We start from the raw sequence: 19,762 nt of genomic DNA on the forward strand, positions 1-19,762 counted from the left end.
TATAGCGTCTTCCGTGTTTACCAAGTTTAATCTCTCCAACGACCGACACACCGCCAGCAGCAGAGACTTATGAGAGAGCCTTCCATATGGATTCACTCCCTCGCTGGCCCCCGAATGTCGCAAAATCTCAGTCACTGGAACCGGGAGCAACATCTCATTGGCTCAGCTAGTGAGGGAGCAATTCCATAGGAATCGCCAGGCAGTGTCTTAGCGATCCTGATGCTGTGACGATTTGTCACCGGCGTCCAGGTCTCCCCTGTGACACCAGCCACAATTGTTTTCTCTAAATGTTTTTAAACAAATCTTTTAAAGTGGAAGTAACCCCCCCCCCTATCGTTTTCAGCCAAGGAAGCTGCCATCTTGGCCTCTGTTTAATCCTCAACTGCCATGATGCTGCACATGTGATCAGTTATGACACCAGCCATTGGATGCTTTGACAGTTTGGTTGAGAGAACAACCAATGTGACAGTTACAGTTCTGGCACGTGTCGGGAATTACTTCCTTTACAATGAGTTGTGTCAATAAATATATAAATTGAGTCTTTTCAGGTGCCATGTTTACAGATAAGTCACATAGGGGCTCATCCACGAAGGACGTTTGAAATTTTCCTTCAAAAGCTTTTTATACCTGGCAGGAAAAAGCAGCTTGAAAAACGCTTAGCCTCATATTGCATATGTGTTTAGGTGCGTCAAGTGTTTGAGCGATTCCATTGGCAAGATTATACTTTTTTTTTTTTTTTTGTCCATTGGAATGACCACTCTAGCCCTAAGTGCCTCTGGAGTTATGTGCGTTTGGATGCGTTTACACATGTTTAGCAGCATCAAATATGTTTTTCTGCCCAAAAAGCTCCTGAATGCACTATTGATGTTTTTTTTTTTGTTCTGCCTGTAAATGCTCTTTTCCTATTACACCTCTAAACACCTAGGTGTGCATGGACATTTATCAAAGGCAAATAGACTGTGGACTTTGCAAGTGCAGTTACACAAGAGCTTAATAAATGAGGTAAAGGTTCACTTTACAATGAATACCCAATCACATGCAAGGGAAAAAAAAAACAGCATTTTTGCTTGCACATGATTGGATGATGGAAATCAGCAGAGCTCCCCCTCATTTACTAAGCTCCGGAGCGACCGCCCTAGCAGAGGGCAAGTGCACAGTCCATTTGCCTTTAGTATATCCACCTCAAAGGGATGGATTTACTGAGTCAAATAGACTGTGCACTTTGCAAGCACAGTTGCACTTATTTTCCTTTAACCACTTGACCCCTGGAAGGTTTACCCCCCCTCTTTTATGACCAGGCCATTTTTTGCGATACGTCACTGCATTACTTTAACTGACAATTGTGCGTTCATGTGACGCTGCACCAAAATAAAATTGATGTCCTTTTTCCCCACAAATAGAACTTTCTTTTGGTGGTATTTGATCACCTCTGCGTTTTTTGTTTTGTTTTTTTTTGCGCTATAAACAAAAAAAGATTGACAATTTAAATAAAAAAAAAATATATATATATATATATATATATATATATATATATATATATATATATATATATATATATTTCTGCTATAAAACACATCCAATAAAAAAATGTAAAAAATCTAATTTCTTCATAAATTTAGGCCAGTATGTATTCCGCTCCATATTTTTGGTAACCAAATCCCAATAAGTGTATATTGATTGGTTTGCGCAAAAGTTATAGCGTCTACAAACTATGGGATATTTTTATTTTTTTTATACTAGTAATGGCGGCGATCAGCGACTTTATAACGGGACTGCGATATTGCGGTCGGCAATCTGACACTAACTGACACTTTTGACACTGTTTGGGAACCAGTGACAATAGTGATCAGTGCTAAAACATATGCACTGTCACTGTACTAATGACACTGGTTGGGAAGGAGTTAACATCAGGGGCGATCAAAGGGTTAACTGTGTGCCTAGCCAGTGTTTTAGTGTACTGTGGGAGGTGCTTTTCCTATAGGGGCTTGCTCACAGCAGGAGCAAGCCATCAGCGGCGCGCATGCATGCCCCCTACTCGGAAGAGCCAGATCACATATTTATATATATATACACAGGTGCCGCCCTGTAGCAGTAAAACTAATATGGGGCGGACCTGAAGTGGTTAAAAAATGTATAGAAGAGAATCAGCCGCACACCACCAGGAGCATGAATGAAATGAGATCCTTTGTTCCTTTGTTCACATATGCCAGAAGTAAACAGGACACAATGGGATAAAAGGTAGACGCGTTTCACACGAACCCAATGTGCTTGTTCTAATTAATGTGGTGAAGCTTCACTTTGCAAAAAATACCCAATAAGGTGCAAGAAAAATAAAAAAACAGCATTTTTTGCTTGCACGTGATTGGATGATGACAATCAGCTTTACCACACTTACTAAGCTCTGGGAAAAAATTAGTGCAACTGCCCTTGCAAAAATTATTTGTCTTTAATAAATTCACCCCATAGAAGTGCATTTACAGGCCAAAAAAAAAGTGTCAAACACATTTAAACGCTGAATTTTTAATCGCTGTGTGCATAAGGCCCTAAAATATCAAAGATTTTAAAAATCACACAAAGACATTGTAAAGATGCGTTTAAAAAACTAAATAAATAACAAACATGTTATACTTACCTCCCCTGTGCAGTTGGTTTTGCCCAGAGCAGCTCACATCCTCCTCTTCTTGGGTCCCACTTTGCTGCTCCTGGCCCCTCCCTCCTATCGAGTGCCCCCACAGCCAGCAGCTTCCTATGGGGGCACCCGAGTCAGAGCTCCGTGTATCCATACAGACCCGGAGCCCCGATCCAGCCCCACCCCCTCTCTCTTCCCTGTTTGGCTGACTGACTTTGACAGCTGCGGGAGCCAATGGCACCGCTGCTGTGTCTCAGCCAATCACGAGGAGTGTCCTGAACAGCTGAGGCACTCGTTGACGTCGCTGGAGAGAGATGGGGCTCAGGTAAGTAATTAAGGGGTGCCGGGGAGGCTGCTACACACACAAGGTTTTCAATCTTAATGCATAGAATGCATTAAGATAAAAAAAACCTTGTGCCTGTATTACTCCTTTAAATGATACATAGCAATACAGATTTAATCTCTTCATACATATTACATAGCTACCCCCCATATATATATATATATATATATATATATATATATATATATATATATATATATATATACCTTAGACCCCCCAGTCCCCTCCCCCCACTGATTACTGATTTGCCAACTTTAATTTCTATGCAATTCTGATCTTCCTTCAGTTGAAGCCGATTCCTGCAAGGTAGGAATAATACCCACCGCATTTCCCCAGTCAATGATCTACTTCATCAGGAGACATGGGAGGAGTCTATCTGTGGAGCAATTAACCAACCATATGATAGGCAATACTGCCATTCAGAGCGAGATCCCAGGGGACACATACAGAGTCAATTGCCCAACTAATATATAGATAAATGTATAGTAAACACAGGCAAGTGCCCACTTTGTAACCACAGGCCAGTTTTCAGTGCTGATAGTTTGATTGACGATTACTTGGTCAGGCAACACTCTACACCAGGGATATGCAATTAGCGGACCTCCAGCTGTTGCAAAACTACAAGTCCCATCATCCCTCTGCCTCTGGATGTCATGCTTGTGGCTGTCAGAGTCTTGCTATGCCTCATGGGACTTGTAGTTCTACAACAGCTGGAGGTCCACTAATTGCATATCCCTGTTCTACACAAATGAGTTACATCTTCTTTTTTGGACAGTAAAAGCTGCTTTCTTTTGTTGGTATTAAAAACCCACTTTTTTTTTTTTTAATTTAGTATAGAAAGGAAAAAATGACTCAAAACTTCGTAAATATATGTAGTTGCTCTGTCCTTTAATGTACAGTGAGCCTGGGATGTGCCTTGTAAATGCATTATTTAGAGTCTTGAAAAAGGTTTTGGGGTCACCCCACACTGACAATACAATCTATACTGACTGTGAAGATTCTTATTTGGAAGAACGCCCTTTTTATATGTTCTTTTATATTTAAAAATGTTTGGACTTTTTACCCATTCAGTATGTATTTTAGATTGCGGAAGATACGCTTTCTTTGTCAAAACGTTTGTATTCTTTCTTGTGAAATACTTCAATAAAAATATTGAAATGCAAAACTTTGTAAACAAAACTTACTTGAAAAGTGGATATCCCAAAGGTGATCCGACACTTTTCCCCTGCCACCTTCATCTGACGTCATCGGGGCCGGCTGTATCTTCCAGGTTCTTGCAGCTGGTCCCTGTGTGCTGAGGGGCATTATCAAATCTTGATAAAGCTTCGCTGCACATGCACAGTAGAGTGACCCAAAGACTGCTGTGGTGTAGGGGGGGGGTTACTTGAAAACGGTCAGATTCTGGGAGAGGAGGGGGGAGCGTTGGGATGACAAAGGTTGGTGGGAAGGGTGAAGGTCCGCTTTAACCCCTACATAGTAGGACAAAACTAAAAAAAATGTAGCAAGTAAAAAGGTAAGTGAAACACATAACAAATATAAAATGGGTGTTATCCCAATTTGGGTGCAAAAGTGGACATACACTTTAAGGCTCAGTGGAGTATATATATGAGGTAGCCATATTGGGAACCATAGTCAAATTGGCCCTAAGACCCCCTACCACACAGGAGGAGCATTTACAAGCTTTTTTATGTGATTTTTTTTATTTTTAAATATTTTGTAATGTTTTTATCTGTCAACTTGGCGCCTGAAAAGTCCCGTTTATATATGAAAACGTTTTTTCTCTGTATTTCAATGGCAATTTATCAGTCCTGTACATCTACAACTTCAATTACTGCTAGTTATTTACAATTCTGGGAATAGTTTACCTCGTATTTGTTTTATTCTGTATTTGTTTTAGGCTGTATTTGAGTCTTCAGAAACGTAAAGATGGGCACATGCAGATTTGGGAGGGTGTTGGGTCCTGCGCTGTGTGGATCTGACGCCGGGTGGGTGGGTGGGTGGAGGAGGAGGGGTGGTCCTGGAGTGCTCTGTGTGTTTTGTCTATAACACGTTGTTATTTTCTAGCTGCCGCTGTCACGGAGTTCCGCAGAGGTTTGGTACACAGACCCCGCCCCCGAGGTCTGGGTCTAGGGGAAGGGTCTGTTCTGTGCATGCCTGGCTCCTCTGCCCCCTGCATGACCGGCACATGTCTGTGTTGCATGCCGTGAATTGGAGATTGGGGTGGTTTGGTGGAAGGAGATGGACCTTTTCTTCTGTGATCTTAATCCTGCTGCTCTTCCCTGCCTCTTCCCAGGTCCCACCACCACCTGTCAGGAGAACTCCTGTGCCAACCAAGGCGTCTGCATGCAGCAGTGGGAGGGATTCACCTGCGATTGCACCATGACGTCCTACACGGGTCCCCAGTGCAACGACCGTAAGTACCACACAAAAATGATACAGTGTCAGTTTAATGTGGAGATCTAGGGTTAGATCCCCCTGCCAGGGTTTTATTTCTGAGAATTTCCCTTTTGGGAAGTTCTCTATTTACTTTCTGTGTTAGAGACGGGGAGAGAGGGTGAACCTCCCTAGCGGGAATACAGACAGGAAGAGAGGATGATTGTCCCCAGTGTGGCCACAGACAGGAAGAGAGGATGATTCACCCCAGTGGGGACACAGACAGGAACAGAGGGTGAATCGGGTAAATCTCCCTAATGTGGACAATGACATAAGAGGGTGAATTTCCCCAGTGGGGTCACAGAAAGGAACAGAGGGTGAGTCAGTTGAATCTCCCTAGTGGGGACAATGACAGAAGAGAGGGTGAATTTCTCCAGCTGGGACACAGACAGGAAGAGATGGCGCCTCTCCCCAGTGGGGACACAGAAGGGAAGAGAGGGTAATTCTCCCCAGTGGGGACACAGACAGGAAGAGAGAGTGGATCTTGCCAGCGGGGACACAATATAGAAGAGAGGGTAACTCTCCCCAGTGGACACACAGACAGGAAGAGAGGGTAACTCTCCCCAGTGGGGACACAGAAGGGAAGAGAGGGTAACTCTCCCCAGTGGGGACACAGACAGGAAGAGAGAGTGGATCTTGCCAGCGGGGACACAATATAGAAGAGAGGGTAACTCTCCCCAGTGGACACACAGACAGGAAGAGAGGGTAACTCTCCCCAGTGGGGACACAGAAGGGAAGAGAGGGTAACTCTCCCCAGTGGGGACACAGAAGGGAAGAGAGGGTAACTCTCCCCAGTGGGGACACAGACGCGAAGAGAGGGTAACTCTCCCCAGTGGGGACACAGAAGGGAAGAGAGGGTAACTCTCCCCAGTGGGGACACAGAAGGGAAGAGAGGGTAACTCTCCCCAGTGGGGACACAGACAGGAAGAGAGGGTAACTCTCCCCAGTGGGGACACAGAAGGGAAGAGAGGGTAACTCTCCCCAGTGGGGACACAGAAGGGAAGAGAGGGTAACTCTCCCCAGTGGGGACACAGAAGGGAAGAGAGGGTAACTCTACCCAGTGGGGACACAGAAGGGAAGAGAGGGTAACTCTCCCCAGTGGGGACACAGAAGGGAAGAGAGGGTAACTCTCCCCAGTGGGGACACAGACAGAAAGAGAGAGTGGATCTTGCCAGCGGGGGACACAATATAGAAGAGAGTGGGAATCTCCCCAGTTTTATCTACCAATATATTTTTTATTTTGTTCAGCTAGTCTTCTGATCCAGATACACCTGCCAAATAGTACAGCCACGCCCTGGACTTCCCTGCAGGCTACACTGTAGTTAAAGAAACCCTGTTGCCAGTTTATTAATTTCAACAAATTCCTTTAGCAAGTTTAGAGGCACGTTGCAGCTGATGCAATTGCAAAAAAAAAATAAAAGCTTTAAGCCAGTACAGGTTCCCGCATTGCATGTCACCCTCCGGCGCAGGGCTGCCAACCGCCAGTAAATTTACTGACAGTTTGTAAAAATCCATGATTTTTTTACAACTGCCAGTAAATATCAGGGGCTGGTGATTTCATGCTGTGTTAACTTTTTAAGTGTAAATCAAGCAAAATGACTTTGTTATAGGTATTGTCAGTGTTTCCATATCATGTTTATATACTGTTCAAATATCCAGTGTGTTAGTTTTCATTAGGAGTTCTGTAATTTCTCAGGTTGCCAGTAAAAAAAAAAAGAAAAATGCTCCGCCAGTAAATTTTCCATGTTTTGTCAGTAAAAAATGCTGCGGGAGGTTGGCAACCCTGCTCTGGCAGTTCACGCTGCCCTATGCGAACCGCTGCGGGTGTCAATAGAAAGTTAATAACGCCCGCAGATCGGTCTGCATTCTGCAGTGCAAACTGTAATTTCGGACAGGAATCGGATGGCATGAGTGTGAACACCCGTGCGATCCGATTCTGGTGCGGACCAAAAAAAAAGGGTCCTTTGCGATTTTGAATGCGATGCGAATTCAGCCTTACAATCTGTATGGCTGAATTCGCATCGCACATACATCTCATGTGATTTGCACAGCAGTGCGGTAAGAATCGCATGCAATGTCTGACATCGCAGCAGCGTGAACCCGACCTTATGAAGATGAAAAACGCTGCAAGCAAGCATTTCAAATACTTGATTTTTCCCTGCATTTTTTCCAAGTTGGTAACAGGGTCTCTTTAAGAATGCAGTCTAGTCCAGGGGAACAACTCAGCCTCCCGATTTGGACAAAAAAAAAAGTGACACACTGATCAGGCAATCTGGGAGCTCTCCCCTCCTGTCAGGATGCTGCCAGTGTTAGATTAAAAGCAGTATGCAAAGCAGTAGACCCTGGTTGGTTGACCATCCCTCTTGCAGCGTCCTGCAGAGCAGGGGATTGAATGAAGCTAATATGAAGGTGTATTCAAGTACTTATATAAGTCTATTTGTAGATGTAAATTTCATTATTCTTTTTAGGATTACATAGCTGCTTTAAATGATGACTTATAACTTGCTTGAGTTCAGCTGTAATATGACATGGTATCGAGTACACGGATGTGCAAAGGTATCCGGGGGGTTGGGGACCATGGAAAGGTGGCAATCTGTAATACATACCTCCCAACTGTCCCTGATTTTAAAGGACTGTCCCTTATTTGGAGCAATGTCCCTCTGTCCCTCTTTCCTCCTCATTTATCCCTCACTTTGGTCTGATTTATATAATTGTATATAAAATGCACTACTTATCTATCAAAAAGTGTTTCCCAGTGCTAAACCTTACCTTTCATCCAATTTCTAAATTTCTGCATTTGTAAATTCTAAAAGCCAGTATAAAGGCATGCTAGTAGTAAAAAAGGGGGGGGGGGCAAAACGCGTTGGAAGCGTGGCCTGGCTGAGGGTGGCACTTACACACTTATCTTAGGGACAGCATCCATGTGCGACTACAGGGAGTCCTTTCTTAACCTTCAGTGTAAAAAAAAACACTTGGGAGTTTAACCAATCGTTTTTTTTTTTTTTTTTTTTTTTTGGTACAATTCTCCATTTTAAGGGGGTGTGGCAGGGGGTGTGTCCTATGCCTACTTACTTTTGCTAATAGGTGTCCCTCATTTCCATTTCAGAAAGTTGGGAGATATGTGTAATATGACCCAGAATTGGGTACATTGATGTACTGAGTTATCAAGTAATACGGGGAGGGGGTCCTGGGAAAGTGTCAGTCAGTTATGTGACATTGTATCAAGTCCAGTAATGTCTAGAGCAGGGGTCTCAAACTAGTAAAAACTGCAAAACTATAAGTCCCATCATGCCTCTGCCTGTGGGAGTCATGCTTGTAACTGTCAGGTTTGCAATGCCTCATGGGACTTGTAGTTTTGCAACAGCTGGAGGGCCGCGAGTTTGAGACCCCTGGTCTAGAGGTATGCAGTGAGGGGGAAGGGAGACCCTGAAAAGCTGCCAATCTGGTGGGGGGGTTGTCTTTCCTGGTTGGCCAGGTAAGTGATTACACATGCGCAGGACTGGCTTGTGCAGGTAAGTGATCATTACGGATATTTTGCTGAATGCTGTGCACCTACCTGCTACTCCTTCTCTTTGTTGTACACATGTAACGCTATGAGCCACATGATGTCACAGCGTCATACATGTCATGACTGTATGTATATACTGTATGATCATATTACAGAAGAGCTGAAAAGTATATCACAATGGGAAAAGTCCTTCCCACAATTTCCGAGGAGAATCAATTACTTTGAAATACATTGATCAGCCATAACTTCATGACCACCCACCTAATATTGGGTAGGTCCTCCTTTTGCTGCCAAAACAGCCCTGACCCGTCCAGGCATGGACTCCAGACCTCTGGAAGGTATGCCGTCAGTAGCAGATCCTTTAAGTCCTGTAAATTGCGAGGTGGGGGTCTCTATTTTCCAGCACTTCCCACAGATACTCGATGGATGAAGATCTAGAGAATTGGGAGGACAAGTCAACACCTCAGACTCATTGTTGTGTTCCTCAAACCATTCTTGACCCATTTTTGTAGTGTGGCAGGAGCGCATTATCCTGCTGAAAGAGGCCACTGCCATCAGGGAATACGCTTCCATGAAGGGATGTACTTAGGCACCAACAATGTTTAGGTAGATGTTACGTGTCAAAGTAACATCCACATGAATGGCAGGAGCCAAGGTTTTCCAACAGAACGTTGCCCAAAGCATCACACTGCCTCGGTTGGCTTGCTTTCTTCCCATAGTGCATCCTGGTGACATCTCTTCCCCAGGTAAGTGACGCACACGCCAAGCCAACCACAGGATGTAAAAGAAAACATGATTCATCAGACCAGACCACCTTCTTCCATTGCTCCGTGGTCCAGTTCTGACGCTCACGTGCCCATTGTAGGTGCTTTTGGCTGTGGACACGGGTCAGTATGGGCACCCTGACCAGTCTGCCGCTATGCAGCCTCCATACACAACAACCTAACATTTTTTTCTGTTTTTAACACGTCAACTTCAGGGACAACATGTTTACTTGCTGCCTAATATATCCCACTTTTTTCGGATGCCATTGTAAGGAGATAATCAATATTATTCACTTTACCTGCCAGTGGTCATAATGTTATGGCTGATGGATGTATACTGTGCCCCAGCCGCACTGATCCAGATCGGTCCTCCACTTATCCAGTCACAGAATATATATATACATACATATATATATATATATATATACACAATGCATCGGTCGGTGCTTCCACTCGGGGGTTGAGATCGTTGTATCAATGATTGTTTGTATTAATTATTATTCTATTCATTGTGACAACACTCAAGCAAAAGCCGTTACATCACCACTGACGCGTTTCAAAAGCACTGTCTTTCTTTGTCAGGGAAGGCTGGAGGCACTCAGATAGGTCCTTCCACTTCCTGAATGTTAAAATGTTACTAAACCCACAACAGTATAATCGGTCTGTATATGCAGTAAAGCATGCTTGTTATACTGTGGAACCTAAGGGGTTAATCCTCGGCATTGTGTAAAAAGGCTGTTTGATCCTGTCTTCTCTGATCCTCCCCTTCTTCTAGCAGGTTTTAAAACTTGCCGTGGACAAATGTCTGTTGTCAGATTTTCCAAGCGTGTGTACACAAGTCTGTCGGACATGGAGGATTAACATTCGTGACGCTGCAAATTATGAAATCTCGAAACGCAGCGCACAATTCTCTTCTTTTTAATGGGATAATAATGAAGCTGCTTTGCTGATGGAGTTATTGCGAACTAATTTTCAAAGGCTTTTTTTTTCTAGTGATATCAAGAATAATATTATTATGCTTTTTTTTTTTTTATTTGGGCAAGTTACCAAAACACCATTATCCTGTAGTTTTTGAGATCAAAGATACAACTATGTTGGTGTCACTTGTCAATTTTACATTGTATTTTTTTAAATGTAACTGCCTACTCCCAAACTGTCATTTGAAGTAAAACACATAGCCAAGTATTATTCTACACAATTTTTTTTTATTGTGCATTAAAAAAAGAAAACAAATAAAATTAGACATGTTATCTGCCAATAGAACTTAACCAAAAAGTACATTCTATGGATCCAAAAATATAGAAAATATAACAAATCAAATCATTATTATTCAACCAAAAAAATAACGTCCAAGCAATAACTCCAAGGCCAATAATAAATAAGCCGTTATCTCCTCCGATTCCGCAACATGGCTGGTTGGCGAACGGCCGTTCAGAAACAAACTGAAAAGCGCGAAATGAAAAGTGCGACATGAAAAGTGCGAATCAACACTCACCAGACTTCTACCAACACAAAATTAGCAGAAGGAACCCAATGGGTGGCGCTAAAGAGCTGAAAAACAACGTAGTAAGTCACTACGTTCGTGATTGTTGACCGACAATTCCTTGCCGTTTGTATGCAAGACAAGTTTGGGCCAACGCCCTTTTGGACAAAAGCCCACGGTTTTGTTGGCCAACAATCCGATCGTGTGTATAAGGCTTTAGTGTCCGATTTGTCCACTGCAAAAATGCAGTCCCTCTATAAGTCGCTGATCGCGGCCGTTACTAGTAAAAAATAAATAAATAAAAATATCCCATAGTTTGTAGACAGTATAACTTTTGCGCAAACCAATCAATATATACTTATTGGGATTTTATTTTACCAAAAATATGTAGCAGAATACATATTGGCCTAAATTTATGAAGAAATTAGTTTTTTTTTTACATTTTTTTAATGGATATGTTTTATAGCAGAAAGTAAAAAATATTGTTTTTTTTTTTTGTTGTTTTTTGTTTTAATTGTCGGTCGTTTTTTGTTTATAACGTAAAAAATAAAAAACGCATAAGTGATCAAATACCATCAAAAGAAAGCTCTATTTGTGGGGGAAAAAAAGACATAAATTGTATCTGGGTACAGCATCGTACAACTGCACAATTGTCGGTTAAAGTAACGCAGTGCCGTATCGCCAAAAGCGGGGGGGTAAAACCTTCCGAAGGTCAAGTACAGACAAGGGCGGTGGGATGATGAATCTGGGTGTTACTTGTACAAATCTTCGTGCCACATTTATAAATCGCTGTTTTTTGGTTTGGCCCTTTTCCACCAAAAATGACGCAGAATACAAGACTCGTCGCTGTCACAATGTAACATTCCTGTCTATAGAAGGATTCCTGCTGTAAGAATTGCCGCACTGTCTCCTGGGGGGGTTAAATCATGGAGGATGCAGCCGAGAAGGTCAACAGAAATCAAGAGGTCGTCTGCGGTCTGAATTTGTTCGCTAGTTGGAGGGAGTTTAATTATTTATAATATTTAATTAAACCACTGCAGAAAACAAGTTCCCTGCAGCCTCGTCCTCTCCCAGCGCCAGCCGGCAGCGCGCTCCGATGGACTGCCCGCCGCCGTGCGACCGGTCACATGACTCCGGCCAAGCTGGAGGGTCTCCGTCTCCAGTCTGTGGGATTGCATCAGATGAATTATATAGAGTGCCGGCAGTGTGTGATCATCCTATTCTGATTACAACCTGGAGCTGGTCATGGCAGGTGTCCCCAGACCTGAATCTTCCATCCAGATAAATATTTTCTGTACTGTAGTGTAATCTGCTTATAAGTTGCCCTCCATTGTTCTTCCCTCTCATCAACATTTTAATGAAACAATAAAAAAAAAAAAAAGTTCTGGTTTTATTACTCATCTTATTTTAGAGCGAGTGATTGTCATCACTGGGACTCGGTGCTTATCTGTGCAATGCAGGCAGATCATGTAATGACGAAATACAACTCTACCTAGAGAAAATATAGCCTAGTAACATTTGGTTTTGTCCATACTCACACACAACACATGTACATGCAGTTTCACAAGACTGAAATTTTTACTAGACTTTTTTCTGTCCAGGTTGAGAGTTGTTCAGTCGTCCTTCACTCTGTATGTTCCACTATTTTTTTATTCATGAATTGGCTCTTAAAATACCATATGCAATAATTCATGCAAATGGGTCATGTGACACCAATATAGCATGTGATAAACGTTAGTGAATTGATCCCTATGGGGACTATTTAGGAACCTTTTCACCCAAGGTTCACTTATTTTTACAATGGTAAAATGGTTAATCTTGGGTGAAAACATGGATGATTAGACCCGACGGAGATAACTTGATTGATAAATAGACCCCAACGTGACTCAGGAGCTTCTACATCCTATAGATCAGTGTTCTCCAAACTGCGGCCCCTTTGCTTGCCTTTATCCGGTCCTTGGGGCGCTATTCCTCCCACTGACATTAACAATGGGCATAATTCATACAACTGACACCAATGATGGAGCACTGTTCCTCCCACTGACACCAATGATGGGACACTTTTCCTTCAATTGGCAATTACAATGGAGAACTATTCCTCTCACTGACACCAATGATTGGATACTATTCCTTCTATTGACAATTACAATGAGTCACTATTCCTCCCACTGACACTAATGATGAGGCACTATTCCTCTCACTAAGACCAAGGATGGGACACTATTCTTTCCACTGACACCAATGATGGAAGACTTTTCCTCTCACTGATACCTATGATGGGACGCTATTCCTTCCATTGACAATTACCATTGGGCATTATTCCTCCCACTGACACCAATGATGAGACACTATTCCTCTCACTGACACCAACGATGAGGCACTATTCCTCTCACTGACACCAATGATGAGACACTATTCCTCTCACTGACACCAACGATGAGGCACTATTCCTCTCACTGACACCAATGATGAGACACTATTCCTCTCACTGACACCAACGATGAGGCACTATTCCTCTCACTGACACCAATGATGAGACACTATTCCTCTCACTGACACCAACGATGAGGCACTATTCCTCTCACTGACACCAACGATGAGGCACTATTCCTCTCACTGACACCAATGATGAGACACTATTCCTCTCACTGACACCAACGATGAGGCACTATTCCTCTCACTGACACCAACGATGAGGCACTATTCCTCTCACTGACACCAACGATGAGGCACTATTCCTCTCACTGACACCAACGATGAGGCACTATTCCTCTCACTGACACCAACGATGAGGCACTATTCCTCTCACTGACACCAATGATGAGACACTATTCCTCTCACTGACACCAATGATGAGACACTATTCCTCTCACTGACACCAATGATGAGACACTATTCCTCTCACTGACACCAACGATGAGGCACTATTCCTCTCACTGACACCAACGATGAGGCACTATTCCTCTCACTGACACCAATGATGAGACACTATTCCTCTCACTGACACCAACGATGAGGCACTATTCCTCTCACTGACACCAACGATGAGGCACTATTCCTCTCACTGACACCAACGATGAGGCACTATTCCTCTCACTGACACCAACGATGGGGCATTTGTTACTGACGCCAGGACATTTTTAACTCCCACTACCCACAGTCTGGCCCCTCTAAAATCTGAAGGATAGTAAACTGGCCCTTTTTGCAGAAAGACCTCTGCTTTAGATCATACATAGACTCCTCAATCTGTATTTTTATTAACATTCACCACATATTCACCAGTTTGAAGTAAACTCTTTATAAATATATGTATTAGTATGAACCACTCTCCAGTGCTGAGCTGTCACCGCTCCCAATGCTTCCATCTAGGCCCAGTCTTCCTTCCGGGTTCACACTCTTCAGGTGTTTGAATAATCAAGACGCGATGACGTCACTGTTGCGGCATGAAATTCTCTGAATTCACAGCACATGCGTACTGCGCATGCGCCAGCTATGTCACTGGCTATAGTTCAGGCTGTCTTTAAGGTAATACGTTTTTATGCATTGACCTGTAGGGCAAAGTTAAAAATGTCACTATAATTCTACTTTAACTGTTTTATGTTCCTTATGTCATAATTGTGGTGAATCTCCGGTGCAGCCATTATCAACTACGATTCCTCCAGAGGTTGTTAGGGGTTCCTTGAGTTGGGGCTGATTGACCTCTTATCTGGTGGGGCCTCTAGTTCTGGGGCCAATGACACCTGGCAGAGCCAGCTGAATGTCACCAATGATATTTTTTATATGATATTAGAGGCCAGCAATGGGCCAAAGGGGCATTTTTTTTCCACCGACTGCCAATTATTGATTATATCAGGGGCTTCCCCAAGACCTAGAAATTATTCCAAGGGGGTAAACGGTAGAGAAAAGCCGCTGTAGATAATGCTATCATATCAATATTGCAGGATCTGTGATCTGGTAGTTATGTAATGTCACCACATGGTGGCAGTGTGTTTCTGGCATATGCAGGCTTCATCCTTTGTACGTCGTCCTGTCTGAGAGTAACACCATTCCTATCACTGAGCGGCGAGCGCAGAGATCATTGCTGACAATCTTTATAGTAGCAGGTGGGAGGAATAGAGAGCTGCAGAGCATTGTGTATCAGCAACATGTAGAAATTTCCTAGGACAAAGCTGCGAGAGAAGAGAATTGTTTGCAGCACCCGCGCACAGCTATGTAATGTTTTATTCAAACATTTATTCTGTTGATGGCGGGGCTGCGAGTTTTTCTCTTATCGCGCACAGTAGACTCAGTTGCAGTAGACGTTATAATAATCGTTGGATTTTCTGGTGGACATTGTTGCTATTTTAGTTAAAAATCTCATAACAGTGAAATAATAGAAGCTGCAGAATCAGAAAAGTGCAGTAAACCTTTGCAACCAATCAGAACACAGCTTTCAGTTTTTTTACTCTAAACAGAGGCATAGGCATGCACAGGGGGTGTGCCAGGTGTGCCTGTGCCCACCTTATACCCTGCGTGTGGAGCTGATTCCCCATACTGCCCGGGCTTCCTCCAGTGTTTGCCCCACAGTGCTGCTGGCTTCCCTCCTCCTATCCCTGTTTCAGGATGGAGAGTGGGGGAAGGGGCTAGTAAATATGTAATTTATCGGCCCCTTTTCTAAATGAACTCGGTGAACACACTCGCTCACTGTGTCCATTCATAACCGAAGCATAGTAAATTGTGTCTACTATGCTTCAGTTAAAAGAAAGAACAGGAAGCCGCTCAGCACAGAGCACCATTCATTTACTGTCCAGTGCAGCTGAGGCTGCAGAGAAAAGCCTGTGTGTTTGAGCTTTGGGGTGCACACCCTACTGCAATAGGCTGCGCACACCTATGAACAGAGGTGATCTGAATTCTGATTGGCTGCTGTGGGCTGTAGCACTTTGCTGCCCTTTGTAGCCGTGAGAAGTCCCAGTGAATATTCTTTCTTCAAGTACTCCCAGCTGTCCGATCCTCCTACGGTGTCTGGAGACAGAGGGTAGGGTTCTTTCCTCTACTACAGTGCTTTGAAAAAGTATTCATACCCCTTGAAATTTTCCACATTTTGTCATTTTACGTCCAAAAACGTAAACGTATTTTATTGGGATTTTATGTGATAGACCAACACAAAGTGGCACATAATTGTGAAGTGGAAGGAAAATGATGAATGGTTTTCCAAAGTTTTTACAAATAAATATTTAAAAATTGTTGTGTGTATTTGTATTCAGCCCCCTTTACTCCAATACCCCTAACTAAAATCTAGTGGAACCAATTGCCTTCAGAAGTCACCTAATTGGTAAATAGAGTCCACCTGTGTGTAATTTAATCTCAGTATAAATACAGCTGTTCTGTAATGTCCTCAGAGGTTTGTTGGAGAACCTTAGTGAACAAACAGCATAATGAAGGCCAAGGTACACACCAGGCAGGTCAGGGAAAAAAAATTCCCAAGCTTTGAACATCTCAGGGAGCACTGTTCAATCCATCATCCGAAAATGGAAAGAGTATGGCACAGTGGCGGTCTGCCATAGGCTCTAATGGGCGTCAAAAAAGGTGTGTTAGAAAAGCGAATGAATATTCGCTTTCCTAACACTGAACCATTTCTCCGCCAGTCAGGTGCTCGGGTCTGTTACCCGTCACCTGATTGGCTGAAATGACAGGCACTGTGATTGGACGTCCAGTCATAGGAGAGGACGGAAGAAGACATCAAGGACATGGAGGACACCACCCGCCGCCGTCACCCGCTGTCCCGCCGAGACGGTAAGCGCCGGGCAGATGGCAAGCGGCGGGGCACAGTGGCAGCATTTGATGAGCACAGTGAGGCTGCAATTGATGGAGTTTTTTTTTTAGAATTTTTCAGTTTGTTTGCGCCCCCCAAAAAATTTTGAGCACCAGACACCACTGGTATGGCACAACTGCAAACCTTCCAAGACATGGCCGTCCACCTAAACTGACAGGCCGGGCAAGGAGAACATTCATCAGAGAAGCAGCCAAGAGACCCATGGTAACTCTGGAGGAGCTGCAGAGTTCCACAGCTCAAGTGGGAGAATCTGTCCAAAGGACAACTATTAGTTGTGCTCTCCACAAATCTGGTCTTTATGGAAGAGTGGCAAGAAGAAAGCTATTGTTGAAACAAAGCCATAAGAAGTCCTGTTTGCAGTTTGCAAGAAGCCATGTGGGGGACACAGCAAACATGTGGAAGAAGGTCCTCTGGTCAGATGAGACCAAAATTTTACTTTTGGCCTAAAAGAAAAATGCTATGTGTGGTGGAAAACTAACACTGCACATCACCCTGAACACACCATCCCCACCGTGAAACATGGTGGTGGCAGCATAATGTTGTGGGGATGCTTTTCTTCAGCAGGGACAGGGAAGCTGGTCAGAGTTGATGGGAAGATGGATGGAGCCAAATACAGGGCAATCTTAGAAGAAAACCTGTTAGAGTCTGCAAAAAACTTTAGACTGGGGTGGAGGTTCACCTTCCAGCAGGACAAAGACCCTAAACATACAACCAGAGCTACAATGGAATGGTTTAGATCAAAGTATATTAATGTGTTAGAATGGCCCAGTCAAAGTCCAGACCTAAATCCAATTGAGAATTTGTGGCAAGACTTGAAAATTTCTCTTCGCAGACGCTCTCCATCCAATCTGACAGAGCTTGAGATATTTTGCAAAGAAGAATTGGCAAAAATGTCTCTCTCTAGATGTGCAAAGCTGGTAGAGACATCCCCAAGCAACTGTAATTGCATCAAAAGGTGGTTCTACAAATTTGTATTATACAATACAAATATACGCCACACTTTTCAGATATTTATTTGTAAAAAATAGTGAAAACCATTTATCATTTTCCTTCCACTTCACAATTATGTGCCACTTTGTGTTGGTCTATCACATAAAATCCCAATAAAATACATTTACGTTTTTGGTTGTAACATGAAAAAATGTGGAACATTTCAAGGGGATTGAATACTTTTTCAAAGCACTGTATGTCAACTCTAAAAATTGTCTTTCCCCATTTCTGTGCCCTTTGGTGAGTGGTGCCATGCAGTTAAGGTGTTAATGCCTCTGTTCAGAAGCCAAGCAGCGCAGGGGTTAATATGCACCCCCTATTTGCTGCCAGGCAGTGAAGGGGTCTGTCTGTAAGCCCTCTGATGCAGTAGCAGACAGTGAAGGGGTTAAGTCATGTGCCCTTTGGAGTGGTGGTAGGCAGTGAAGGGGTTCATCTGTGTGCCCTCTGGTGTGGTTCCAGGCCGTGAGGAGGTTAATATGTGTTCAGTGAAGGGGATAATCTGTATGCCCACTGTTGCAGTGCAAAGCAGTAAAGTGGTTAATATTTTTGCCCTCTGCAGTGCTAGGCAGTGAGGGGGTTAATCCATGTGCCCTCTGGTGCAGTGCCAGGCAACGAGGAAGTTAATCTGTGTGCCTCACTTGCAATGTCAGGCAATGAAGGGGTTAAATTCTCGTCCCTCTGTTGCATTGCCAAGCAAATAAAGGTTTAATCTGTGTGCCCCCTGGTGTCGTTTTAGGTGTTAAAACGGTTAATCCCTGTGGTCTAGGTTGCAGATCAAGGTAGTGAAGGGATTAGTCCTTGTGCCATCGAATGGGTTAAGTTGTACCCCCTCTTGTGTGGTGCCAGGCAGATTATGGGTTATGATTATGATTATTATTATGCTCCCCTAGTGCAGTGTCAAACAGTAAAGGGGTTAATCCCTGAACCTTCTGGTGTGGTGCCAGGCAGTGAAGGAGTTAATCCCTGTGCCCTCTTGCGTGGTGCCAGGCAGTGGAGGGGTTAATGCCTGTGCCCTCTGGTGCGGTGCCAGGCTCTCTTCCATCTGATCTCAGATTGGTGATGACTGCCCTCCTTCTGGCTGTGGCCGTTCCTCCCGCGTTGCCTTCAGCTCGGATTTCCATCATTGGTCGGGACAGCTGGGCCAGCAGAGCGAGGCGCACTTACTTTTTATTAACCCTGACACTGTTGGATGTTAGCAGGGGATGTAAGCTTCTCCCCATTCTCCCCCTCCCTCCTACTGATATTTGGGAGGGGGCGATGCCACCTATGGCAGATCCTGTCTCTCTCTCTCTCTCTCTCTTCCACGAGGCAGGGAAATGGCAGAGAGTGTAACCAGCGTCCCCCTCGCTCCTGGCACCCTCCGTGCTCAGCGGCTCATGACTGGCGGCAGTTTTACTAGTGAATTTCTGTACATATGGAAAGGCGAGTGACGTCTGCGACATATTATTCACGCCTGGCAGAACCGTACATGAAATTCAGGCGCTCGTGTTGTTAACCTCCCCCTGTCCTGACAGCACACCAAACCCGTTGTGCCCGCCATTCACTTGGAGCGATGCGGAGATGTGTTGTTGGCTGTTGGATGCGGTGGGATACAAACTCATTGTTCTTTTATATATTGTGTCTCGTTCTCTACGGATCTTCACCATACGAGGACCAACATAATCTTCCAATGTGGCCAAAGAATCCACATCCATCACATTCCGTCTCATCCAACGCATTGACATGTCTCTTATCACAAAGGCGCAGTGTTGGATTGGGAATGTTCAATGGCGGAAGGCTGATCCTTAGCAACTGTTTCTG

General features: G+C 43.9%; 1 protein-coding gene across 16 annotated transcripts in view; it reads left to right on the forward strand.

Moving 5' to 3' along the window:
• The window catches only part of NRXN3 (neurexin 3), a 460,573-nt gene that overhangs the window by 164,637 nt on the left and 276,174 nt on the right, over window positions 1-19,762 (forward strand). For all 16 annotated transcript variants that reach the window (XR_012237139.1, XR_012237140.1, XM_073610156.1 and 13 more), the window contains one exon: window positions 5,266-5,385. Coding sequence is in view for 14 of the 16 variants with exons in the window: in XM_073610156.1 (XP_073466257.1) it covers window positions 5,266-5,385 (120 nt within the window). In the remaining 2 variants the exon portion in view is untranslated. The remainder of the gene's footprint in view (window positions 1-5,265; window positions 5,386-19,762) is intronic.

This window comes from Aquarana catesbeiana, linkage group LG13, assembly GCF_042186555.1.
Source record: "Aquarana catesbeiana isolate 2022-GZ linkage group LG13, ASM4218655v1, whole genome shotgun sequence".
In the NCBI taxonomy this organism is placed as follows: Eukaryota; Metazoa; Chordata; class Amphibia; order Anura; family Ranidae; genus Aquarana; species Aquarana catesbeiana.